The sequence below is a fragment of the Copidosoma floridanum genome, unplaced genomic scaffold (genome assembly GCF_036245765.1).
Source record: "Copidosoma floridanum isolate Cflo_tuat_1 unplaced genomic scaffold, Cflo_Japanese_pri ptg000019l, whole genome shotgun sequence".
Classification (NCBI taxonomy): Eukaryota; Metazoa; Arthropoda; class Insecta; order Hymenoptera; family Encyrtidae; genus Copidosoma; species Copidosoma floridanum.
The window spans coordinates 1,607,723-1,620,691 of NW_028321896.1; the positions used below are offsets into that span (position 1 = coordinate 1,607,723).

General features: G+C 31.9%; 2 protein-coding genes across 2 annotated transcripts; one reads left to right on the forward strand and one right to left on the reverse strand.

The window, feature by feature from the left end:
- The first annotated feature begins 1,274 nt into the window (after positions 1-1,274).
- LOC106636909 (endocuticle structural protein SgAbd-6) lies at positions 1,275-2,222 on the forward strand. The gene is made up of 2 exons (XM_014349458.2): positions 1,275-1,283; positions 1,797-2,222. The coding sequence occupies exons 1-2, from the start codon at positions 1,275-1,277 to the stop codon at positions 2,220-2,222; spliced, it is 435 nt and encodes a 144-aa protein (XP_014204944.2).
- Positions 2,223-8,380: 6,158 nt separating this feature from the next.
- Positions 8,381-11,010, reverse strand: LOC106636908 (larval cuticle protein 1-like). The gene is made up of 3 exons (XM_089593581.1): positions 10,986-11,010; positions 10,830-10,891; positions 8,381-8,701 (listed from the first exon to the last, which is right to left on the reverse strand). Exons 1-3 carry the CDS (start codon positions 11,008-11,010, stop codon positions 8,381-8,383), a joined length of 408 nt encoding a protein of 135 aa, XP_089449707.1.
- Positions 11,011-12,969: the final 1,959 nt, after the last annotated feature.

Sequence of the window (12,969 nt, forward strand, 5' to 3'; positions counted from 1 at the left end):
TAAATACAGGTCTCATGGAAAATCATGTATTATCTCATATTTGATCTAACTTAGTACTTGTAACAAAAGAATAATAAAAGTAAAGAGTTCACAACTCCCGGCTGCTTTAGCACAACTCTTCTTCACTAAATATTTTCTCAAACTTTGTACCAAATGTTGGGACTTGAAACTTCACTCTCGTATTTTTAAGATACGAAGGAATGAAAACATTATCTGATTCTTTAAAGTAAGTCACAAACGTTTTTGTAATAAAAATTCGTATCGGAATGTTAGAGTTTTTTCTGGTTGGATAAAAAAATTGTCATACCTTTGGTACAAACTGTTAAAAACTCAATACAATGACAATGAGCTAAAAATGATTTCATAATTTTTGATAATAACTATTCAAGTATTTGTAGTGATTGTATAACTTGACATTAATTTTTATCAACGTTATACACACTTGATTACTTGATTGTCAAGTTGCTGATAGTACTACCTTGAAAGAAAAGTGTAAGACTGGTAGAATTGATGTTAATCGTTACAGATAATAGTAGTTTTCGTTGCATGAGCATCATTTTTAGTGAGGCCATCTCTATTTTCTTGAATGGTTGTATAGTTGGATTGTACCCATGTAATACATAAAAGAAAATAGTTCATTTATAATATTTTTAGCATTATAATTTTCTATTATATCAATTCTCTTCTTTTTTAATGGTAAAATCATGCCCCATGACAATGAACATGGTAATTATTAAGTCACTTTTTTATTTACCATTATAAATAAATTTATTTATAATTAATTACAATACTATGTGCAAAAAAAAATAAAACCAAAGAGTTTACAGTCTCGAAATGATTAACTAATCAATTACGAGGTAAGAAAGTACAGTATACCTGTGTCAAGTGGCTCAAGCCTACTGTAACGGTATCCAACTAATGTTGCGTTGAACTGATTTTTTCTGATCCAATACATCAAAAATAGTATTCACCGAAATCGGAAAGTCATTAATTATACGTGGAATATTCCCAGATTTCCATCATTAAAACTCATACTGATGTGAAAATCCAAAAATGGTAATTTTTCTAAACTAATCGACGGGAGAGAAATTCAAAAAATCGACAAACAAATGAAGTTTAATGAATTCAGCCGCTTACTCATTGAGTGGGAAGAATATTTTCCAACAGTTGAAGAAGTGGGTATAAAAAGTCGGGGAAAATCGTATTTGACACATTCAGTTCTCAGCTCATCTTCCGATCTAGAACTTCACTGCTCAACAACGAGCACAGTCATCATGAAAATGGTAAGAAAAATCACAATGTTTGAAAATAATTTGGCACTTGGGGATAATATTTTTACATCCATAAGTATACGTTTAAAAAGCAATAAAGTAAATTATCCAGAGCAATATTTAATTTTTAACGAAAAATAATCAAGAAAAATTGCCAAAAAAATCTATTTACCGTTTGAATTATTGAAGTAAAAATTATTTATTCATCAAGCTTAATAAGATGAAAGAACCTTAAATAACTAATGTTAGACAAAAATTTTGAATGGATAAAAAAACTAATTTTTTCATCTTTTATTAATTTTTTAGTAAGTAAATTGAGATATTTAAAAAAGGGCAGTTTAAGTTTTATTTACTGTCACATCTGATTGGCCAACAATTAACTACTGAATATAACTCGAGCCAATAAAAATAAAATGCAAAAAATTTTTAACTTAATAAACGCATTTTTGGGACATATTTCATCAAACATACAATAAATCTAAAAACATTGAGTTCACTGAGATAAAATACTTGTTCCATTTCCAGATCATAGCTCTCGCCGCCCTCGTGGCTGTCGTTTCTGCTGCTCCACAGCGTGAGATAGATACCTTTGATGCTTCGCAACCCTCCTTCTTCCAGAATCCTCTCACATTCGTCAACACTGCCCCCTCCTACAACAAAGGAGTAGAAAAGATTACCATTGTTAGTGAAGAGCCGCACAACAACAATGGCCACAGTCCTTACAGATTCTCTTACCAGCTGTCTAATGGTCAGTTCCACAGAGAAGTCGCCGAAGCCGTGCTGTTCCGTAATCCCGAAACCGACAAAGACTTCACCGTTTACAGAGTTAAAGGGTCATTCGGTTATCCTGACGGAAACGGAAACATCATAACCGTCAACTACGTTGCCGATGAAAATGGTTTCAGACCCGAGGGAGAGCACTTACCTAAGAATTATCACAAAGGAAAATAGTTTTTTACCTAAGATTTTATTTTATTGTCCTTTGTCTCAGCATCTGTTTGAATGACTAAAATGAAAGGCATGTTTTTCGTGTCTCGTATTGCTGATCCTATATATAGATATATGGTCACGTATTACAATTTTCAATACTAAAGCTGTTAAAAAATAAATTACTGTATTTAATGAATTGTTGAATAAATCAGTTTTTTTGTTGAAAACAAAAGATAACTTGTTGGATTTGTAAATCAATCGGCCCATCCTTTGTTTAATCCATCGATGTCAACTGCGTGGTATACGGAATGGAGCTAGCCAGTAATGTGTGATGAGCAAAAAAGCGTAGAAACACCACTGTAAGATAAGTTTTGGATACAGTAGGAAATTATTTAGTGTGAAAAAATTAACTCCAACCCTATCAATTTTATTAAGCGTGTAGGAAAACAAACTATTTGAAAAACTGATTTTGATTAATTATATTCAACCCCAAATCACTAAGTACACGTGCTTTTGTCTAAATTTTAGTATAAAAAAATATATAAATTTGATGTAGGATTGCACTTATTGAGTAGGGATGTTTTCCTCTTCAAATTCATTTACAAGTATTATAACCATACACCAAATATAGATACTATTGATTGTCCTTTTTTTTACAGAAGTGCATAGAATCAATTCATGTTCGTAAATTCGTAATCAAACGATGAATATCGTTAAAAGGTTTGAAATAATTATGCTAGCATACCTCCATTCCAAATGAATTCTCAATTGTAATGTTCCAATCGATTGGATACTAGAAAACATTTACTTGCCAGACGATCTCTCATTCAAATAAACCTTCATTATACGTAACTGGTCACCTATTGCAACGGTCTTTTTCCATCAGAAATCCCACAAAAAGAGTAAATAAAAATTGACAATGTAGAACGCTGACAGCTCTAACTGTAAAAGGAACAAATGGAGCCAATTAGGCGATGCGTATCAGCGGCAAAGTTACTCAATTACTCATCCCCCTTTAGCTGATATTTTCCCTGGCAGAGTCATACCCCAAAGATTTTGCAATACAACGCGTATCCATACATTACAGTAAAAACTCATAAAACCGACGAAACTTTCGTTTCGAGAAAAAAGAGTCGTATTGGTCGTGCACGGGGCTAGATAGTCGAGCCATTCCCAAAGATATATGTTTCGCATGAATGGCGAGGGGGGCAAAGACTAAATCTGCAAGCTTTTATTGGCTTGTCCAAACTCGGCATTACGTGTCGACGTACGTATACCATGCACGAAACGGGAAAGGGCAGCGCACACAAATGGACACATGTACACACGTGTCCCAAAAGAAAAGAAAGGAAAAGAGAGGGGGGAGGGGGTGGCAAGATTGTGGCATCTATTACATACGAACGGAAGATAGAGAGGGAGAAAGAGAGAGAGGCGGGGCACGATTACTTTTCGTTGGGTCGGCAATTCGATACCGCGATCGACGGGCAATTAACATCCACTGCTGACCTTGCACTCTGGATCAGTGCTACTCTCCTTGTAGGTATACACTCGTGTATGGGCACCTATACGTCGATGTTCCGTCAATTTTCTTTCCTGCCGCTCTGTCTTTTGCTGCCTCGTTTTCGTCATCACTCCTACTCTACGTGAGCAATTACTCCCTCCGCTGGTTGTAGAAAAGATAAGGAACGCGAGGGTACATACAATAGTCGAGAAAAGGTGGGGGTTGAAAAGAGAATGGGTGGGGGGCACATAGCAACAGCAGGCGCAAGCGACGCAAGACGATTAGATGACTCGGACGCCATCGCTCTCTTGGTAATTTACTCGTTCATTCTCTCTCTCTCTCTCTCTTTCTATTTTACTTCGCTTCATCTAAGACCCCTTCCCTTACTACCACCATCACCTCAACTTCTTTCCCTTCCTTGCTGATATAAATTACATGCTTCAATATCAGCTGCCACGGAAAAAATGAGTTCCATCTCGGGGGCCCGAGTGGGAGCAAGTATTGCGTAAAACTGTCGCTCGTCTTACTTTTCTTACTCTCTGGCGATAAATAAGCTGAGTGGCTTTCTTCCAAAGTCCTCTTACCGTCTATTCGTATTGCGGGCTTGTTAAAACGCAAGGCTAGCTGATTATCTGCAATGTATTATTACGCTAGCTGTTTTATTTCAACGTAGAGTTTTCGTGTTTAATGTGAGACTTACCCTGGAAAATAACCGGGAAACTCACGTTAAAAAAATGTTAGGTTTTTTTTTTAATAGCTTGTCGAATTTTCTGATGATATAATGGGAACTCGCTATTTTTTCAAAAAAAAATTCTACGTTAATCTGAACTGGACATTGAAATATTTCGAGAAACTTTTACAATTACTGTTAAAAAATACGTTGGGTATCCTTCAAAACTACCGAAAAGTCCTTGAAACGGAGGTCGGTAAGCTCGAAAAAGCTCAATGAGAGCCAAGTGCTTCAGTTGCACAGTCATACGAGAGGGAGAACTGAAGAGAATGTTTTTAATGAAGCAGAAGAGCAGCTGTAGTCCGGACAAGAGAACAATTTTACAGCACCCACAAGCCTATACCTACAAGTGCACACGATGAGCGTTTTTTCTCGGGAGATTTTCCGTCCTCCCTCTCTCTTTCATTTTTGTTCCACCACAAATATATCTCGCGTTCGTGTACTCCAGTTTTTTTTTCCCCAACCAAGTGACTTCCATTATATCTTTTACGTACCTAATAATATAATATTCTACGTATCTACTTAAAAAGAATAAAGTTTTGATGACTTAAAAAAAAGATTACTTTGTTTAGAAAATTGTCTTTGAATTTGCAAGCTTATGAGAATTAGATTAATTCAAGTGTTTGCTATCGATGTGGTAACTGAAACTTAAGATAAACGTATAATTTACTAAGAAATAAACAAGTTTTTCAAGCAATAATACTGAAAAGTATGTGATCTTTCACTTTTTACAGCTGTTTTCATTTTATATTTTCAAATCTATTCTATCTACAATCTCAATTTTTCTTGTGACTTGATTATCCACTCACTTTTTATTTAACATTTAATTATAGCTTAAACCTCAAAAAGGGAAAAGTGTCAAATAAGTCTTGAGCCATAAGCTTCTTTTCATTTTGTTTCTTATTTAAGTTGAGCCATGAAAGTAATTCGTTTATTATTGTTGAATCAGTTGAAACAGTGATAAATGATTAAAAGTATTATTTTACCTAAAATAATATTATTAAATCGTTCTGTTGATACAAGTTATGTTGTTTCAATAATATTTTTGAAAACATAATTTCTTAAAATAGAATTTAAAAATATTCCATTTCAAAATAAATTTTTTAAATTGATTTATTTGAAAATAACATAATATATGCAATGTTATATAGTATATACATACTGTTATTTTATACTATAAATTGTAATATTTATTTATCAAATCTGAATTTATTTACATTCGTAGCAGTTTTTCAAAATGTATAAACAAAAATGTGAAATAAAGTAATATGTTAAATCTAATACAAATCCAATGGTACAGTATGAAACTAGATGTTACAATCATTAAATTTTAGTTTCTTTCGTTAACTGTTTAATTTAAAAAAAAATTCTTATCCTCGCAAATAAAATAAAAAACTTAGAAACACTTGATGTCATTGAATTCTCGTAGGATGTACTCAAAATTAGTCTTTTCAAACCTTAATTTCCGTAAGTTTATCAAAAAACTTTTTTTCCCAATGTGGATACTACCGAGCGACAACAGTTTTCACCGCTGCTTTTTCCCGGGAGGTATAAATCACACTGGCCTTGCCCCTCTTCTCCCTTCTACTCCCTTGGTACGAAGGGTTGCTATTGTAGTTGTTGCGACGTACTTCTGCAACATAAACTGACCTGCCCGCCGGACCATTTATCAATTACTTTAGGGCGATTTTTTGCCCACACGTGACTTGAGTTTACACGATGGTCGATTGTGTACACTGTTTGAGCTTTGGTTATTGCAAACGTTCAAGTCAGAGTAAATTGATTCAAGATTTCGTTTTTCTACGAGTTAAAATACAAGATTTTTTTTTTCAATCCAATCCAGATTAAAATATGAGGGATTATATCATTTTTTTGGTATTCATGATGATGGTATTTATATGTTTCCATTACTATTGCTTCTAAAATTTTACATCATCAAACATTCACATATTTTTTCGTGGAATAGGATAATTTGTATGTTGGTAAGACAGCACTCTGTTTCCGGTATAGCCAGTATACTTTCTCAGCAATTCTTGAGGTGTCACCACTTTCCAGACAGCATTGTTCTGTCCAATGTCTCACTACAATGTGATCTTGCAGTATTGTTTTTTAATGATTTAGAATAAACCCTATTTTATCTGAAACTTGCAAAAAATATTATTCACAATCTTCTTTTAAAACAATTTTACTTTGTGTTGAACAATGTTAGAGGTGGCTTTTCACGATTAGTTATCAATCCCAAATAGCACCTACACAATAAAACTGATTGGTTTTTCTGGTGTTAGGTATACGAGCCTCATTTTTAAAAAAAGCAACGTAAGCAAAATAAATTTTATAATCCGTTTTAATCATGTATTTTATCATAATGGTATTACAGTTTATAAAGATTATTTTATTTATTCAACGATTTGATAACACAGAGTATACATTATAAGTATGTATATTGATTTTATTGAAAGTAAAAAGCAATTATGTTCAGTGGCTTCGCGTAAACAACTGGAACTGTTTTTTTATACAATCATTCATAACCCTTTTTTTTCAATTTACGTATGAAAGGATTTGGAAATAAAAACAAACCTATAACAATGTGAATCAAATGAAAACCCCTCAAGTCACAAAGCTATATTACTGATTCATATAATAATTACCAATATCCAAGCATAACGTATTCATGGTGAATTAAAAAAGAAAATTTCTAATGCAAAAACTATCTTCTGTCTGTACGAAGCACAGGGATTTAATTATGTAAGATAGCACCAAAGACTTGAAACTATGCCTACAAGCCAGGATGACCGAACCCAGGAAAGGGTATGTACAAAATGCGACGTCGACCGAGCAACACTCGATCACGAAAACTGTTCGGGCTAATGACGGTCGATTAAAAGGGCGCAGGCCCGGCAAAACATTTACGACCAGCATACTCGGCTCGTTAACGCGCGAGCCCCGGAAGGACATCGATTTACATCAAGAAGTTGGGGTGGGGGTGGGAGCGGAGAGCCAGCGCTTGATAAAGACTTTTGCAGTCTTGGTAAACGACCAAAGTATACAGGGAGAGAGAGCAGGGAAAGAAAAGGGAGGTGCTGCTGCTCTCGAGGTGATAACTTTTGATTTACGCTGTTGCGCTCTCTCGGGCGAACGGGGCTCGAGAGACGAGGAGAACTCGAACTCCAATTAAGTTTTAATGGCAGAGATAGGCAAACGTATGCCTTCAGCACTTTTCTTCGTCTCCGCGGCATGTACGGCGGGTTATGTCTTTTGAGGCCTTTGCCGGTAGGCCGATCGAGGAAAAGGAAGCGTAAGACCAGGAGTGGCAACTTGTCAAGTCGTTAAGCTTCGCTTTGAGTTTGCGTTTAACAATTAATTCAACTGAGCCGGCCGAACTTGCGGGAATAAGGTATGGAGGAGTAGGATACTGGGAGAAGGAGGTGCACTCGAAGCGTCTTGGGAGTTGCTTCTTAGCCGTGATGTTATCAGCCAGATATATATATCGCCATGGCTTCTGCGTCCATACGTGTTTTCTTATGATTATGGAAGGAAATATATGTACTTCGTATGGTGGATCGTAATTTGTCGCTAAATATGTCTCACGGACTCTGTTTTTTCGCTTTCGGAATAATAAAATGTGATACTTATACTTCAGTGTTGATTATGTGTTTTATTAGTTTCCGTCCATATGGAAAAAGTGTACTTTTTTCTACAAATTTATTAAGTAATGTTTGTCTCTAGTGGGTTTTAAAACTTTAGTCTTAAAACATATTGAAACCAATTTTCTTTGAATCTTACTTTTTCTTTAAGATGCCAAATCATTGTTTTGAATGACATAATAAACAACTAATAGTTTACAAACATAATAGTTTACAAATAGTAATTTATTTTTAAAAAACAGCTAAAGATGAAGATGAAAGAGGAAGAAGACCAAAGTCGACTACGAAGAAGAAAAAACAGTCTTTATTTGGGCAGATGGTCTCCCTCGGGGTGGTAACCATTTTCATCGGCAGTGTAGTACACAACGAACAATTTGCCAGTTTTCTGGTCAACGTAGCTGTACTGGCCTTGGATTCTGAGAATAGTGTGGTCCTCGTTGGTCTCAGGATTACGGACCACCGCGGCCGTGGCAACTTCGCTGCGAGCCTGGCCATCGCTCTGTTCGACGGAGAACTGGTAATCACCGATACCGATGTTGTTGTGCGGCTGTTCTTTAACAACGTATGTTTCGGCGTCAATGGCAGCGGCAGAGGCTACGGCCACGAGGGCGGCGAGGACTACGATCTGGAAAACACAATTTTGTTGAACGTTTGTAATTTTTTTTGGCTTACGTAATTTTGTTTGTTTTGTGAGCTATAACGACTATAATATTAATAAAATTAAACATCTAGTGTATTTTTATAGTCATATTTTATACGATAATTCGACTGATTGTCATAAACATACTGTATTAGTTTCATTTTAATATTTAATATTTATAAACAAAATAAGTATTTTTAAATCTTGTGATTACATGTGTACGTATTGATAAGTATTAAGGTGACTAAAAGTACATTGATCATTTACCAATTTATTCATTAAAATGATAATTTTATCAAAAAGTTATAATTAAATTCCTAAGAAAAGATAGTAACGAATAACTCAATAATTGACTTGATAAATTGTTATTTATTGGTTAAAAATAATTGACATTCATACAACACTCATTTAGTTAAGTTTTTACATTCGATTTTTATCTAGTAACTTTAAGTAAAAATGGATATGGAAGTTACTAAAGAGATTAAATGAATACTTTTATAAATATTCATAGCATGGTACCAACATTTCCAACAAAACCAGTAAAACAATTTTGTTTTTCTTTTACTTTTACGTACAAAATTTTGCAACAAAATTTTTTTTCAAGTTATTTATAACAATTAAAAATGTTCTTACCACTTTCATGTTGTTTTTGGTCTGGGATGAGCAGTTTAAGATCAGAAGACGAGCGAAGCACTAAATGTACCGAAATCTTCTCAGGCTTTTTATACTGGCATGTCCAACTACCAAAAAGCAATTGCCGCACGCCTTACCCGTTCTTTCATCATAACTTGTTTAGTACATCGATTCAATAACATAAAATTATCATCTTTTTACCTCAACAGCAGAATCTGTGCATCCAAATCGTTTGCCTTGACGAAATTTTATGAATTTTTCCCAAAAACGGGGACCAATTGCTGAGTTTCTGCTCATGCATCATCATTTTGAATGCTATTATGTACACGTGTACTGTAACATTAGATAATATACCTATTACAACGTAAATGTCTTTTGCCGAGTTTCTTGTTTATCAAACCAAGCATTTTCTACTTTTTTACTGAATTTTAAGTAATGTTACTAAAAGAAAAAATTACGGTTTTTACGGTTTGAATGTTTCATTTATTTTTCTAATCTAAATATTGCATTCAGTTGACATTACTAAGAACTTGGTGAAAAGTAACAATGTCACTTAAATATTTTCTCTTTTCTAAAATTTTACGTAAAAAAAATTTGAAACTCTATAAAATTCGTACTTACTATTATTTAGATTGCTGTTCATAGCTTTAATTTTTGTAATATCAAAAACGTTACTAATACAAAATCGAAAATCGGTTGTAGTAACCTGCATGAATGTATTTTCATTCATTTGATGAGCGTAATCCTTTCTAAAAAGTATTGTTGGAACAGTAAAAGAATCTTAAAATATATAACGATTTGTTATGGTTATAGAAGAAAAAAATACTGGTATGATACCTTAGAAAATAACTAAATTTTCAAAATCGATACCCAATGCTATTCTTTTACTGAAAAAGTGGCATTGTCAAATTTTCTACATACATATTAATCTTGAAATTCTGAAAAAATTTTCCATAATAATTTATTTAACTATGTTTTTTCTTATTTTTTTTTTTGTACTCAATTATATGTGTATTATTATGATAAATATTAAAAAAATTAGTGTGTATTTAAACTAGTCTAAATATTGTTACGGTTAGTGCTTATGAAAATTTATTAAATACTATAATTTTTTCAAAAAGTTTTTGTATTGAAGAACTTTATACTTTCAAGATTTAACATTTTAATTATTTATAGTTCGTTTTAAATATTAGATTATAATTTAAAGTCTCACTATGGCTTATATCCATTTTATTTTCATTTTTTTAATTTAGACATTTAATCAATCATTGGAGAAAAAAATTTTACTCTACAAAAATATTTTTTGGACCTTCAATTTTACTGTTTTGCAATTTTTCGTCTAACTGTAATTTATGAATCAATTTAAAAAGTATTTTTTTTAACTACTTATGGACCCTTGCCTTTGGTTTGGCAGCTTATTTGAAATCTTTATTGTATATAAAATTTACTTAAGCATAGTGTACACCATAAGAAAACTTACTTTAACAGCTTCTTCATCAATTTCAAACAAAGCTATCTCATCAAATAAACATAATATTAAATCTAAAGAACATATATTTTGAGTTAAAATTCATCCAATAAAACGAATGGTAAAAACAATATATGTATTTCAATATTTATATCATAGAAAGCTTACAATCTACATCAATTATAGCTGACATTGGACCTACAGGACAACCATCCAAAATAAAAAAAATTTTTACCTAGAAAAACAAAAAATACACCTTGGCTATGATTAAAATACATTTAGGCCTTACAAAATTCCAGTACTCAATGTCTAAATTATTAAAAAACTTATTGTAGTTATGACACGAATTGGATGTAGGAAAGTGTAAAAATCACGGTCTATTCATAACTGATCGACCTAACAAGGTTTGTAGATAATGTTTGTTCAATTCAAAAGACTATAATATTTGAAAATAGAAAGAAAAACAAGAAATGCTTAAAAAAATTGACGTTAGATAGAAGCTGTAACTGAAGTAACAAATCAGTTAGAACAACTATTAATAGGTATAATAAGTGTAAAAACCATAAAATACTATTTTCATATAATAAGTAAAAATTACTACGATAAATAATTTTTAGACTAGATTAATCTAAACATAGGATGGACTAATATTTTAATAATATACGTTGGTTTTAAAGTCTTTAAATTTTTAAATCGCTTTTTTAATCATATTCCTACTAAACAAAAAAAGTTAAGTAACTCATGAAACTACCTCCTTTATTCATAAGAGTCCTCATTTAGACTTATGACCGTATTTATTAGTATGTCTGGCTAAAGCCAAATACTCCTTATCTTGCTTCTATGAATGTCACTTTTATGTTTGTTTATTATTATTATTATTATTATTGTTATCATTATTATTATTATTATTATTATTATTATTATTATTATTATTATTATTATTATTATTATTATTATTATTATTATTATTATTATTATTATTATTATTATTATTAATACTCATGAAGATTGTCATAGAAACATTGAATTTATATGCTACCCCAGAGTTAATCTTCGAAGAATTTGTCTTTGCCTAAAAGTAAATTTATAAACATCAGTAAACACTATGTACATATTATATGATCACTACTTGGAAAGTAAAATTCTGAAAAAATTTTTCTACTATGAAAAAAATTTCAAGACAATGGATCAATAACGAAGGTATTGATGGTGAGTTTTAATTGCTTACGTTAGTAATTTTTTTTTTGTATTATTGGTCTATGGCAATCTAAATTCAATAATCTTTGAAACAACAGAGTCAGGGTACTTATTATTTAAAATAAATTTGTTTTATCATTTTCTATTAATATTGATTTAGTCTTCATTGATTCAGTAATAAGCCTGCATCTTCATTTTATTTTAGTAAACGCTATGTATCAGTGAACTGCACTTTTTTTTGAGGTAAATTGCTCCACCAATTCTTAGTCAATGGATAAAGTCTAAAAACAATTTTTAATTGAAAGCAATAACACATTTTCTTACCTATAATGTATTTTTTCTAATGTAGTATTTTAGAATTAGGAATAACAGATAACTGCTGATGAAACTTGTAAATACACATGTAAATACACGGCCAATTTGCTACTGTCAGTGATATTTTCAGTGAAAATGCAGGTGTGTTTCTAGTTTTACATTAACTGTCTGAATAATGAGTTTCAGTTGTTAATAAAAGACTATCATTATTGCTGACATTAAAATTAAATTTCAAATCTCTTTTTAGATTCTTTCAAATTATTTTTGGAAGAACTAATGACAGACATTATACCTAACTGGTTATAGGCAATATGTTTCGACTATTTATTACTAAATATTTTATTATGCTATTAAAAGCAGCACTATTTGAAAAGTTTTTTTTAAGTAAGCATATCTCTTGACTAATCCAACTTAGTCTAATATATTCATTTTTATGTCTAAAATACTAATTTCAGTGTTATTTAATCCACATCTTAGTTGCAAGAGCATAAATCATTAAATCGAATTATTTTTTCTTAGAAAAATTCAATCAGGAAACGGTGGAGAATTTTGTCATGCTTGTGAAACATAACCTTATATTGTAACTACGCCCATCAAGCTCCTAATAAATTTAATGCTTAAAGCTTCTGCTAAATTAAAT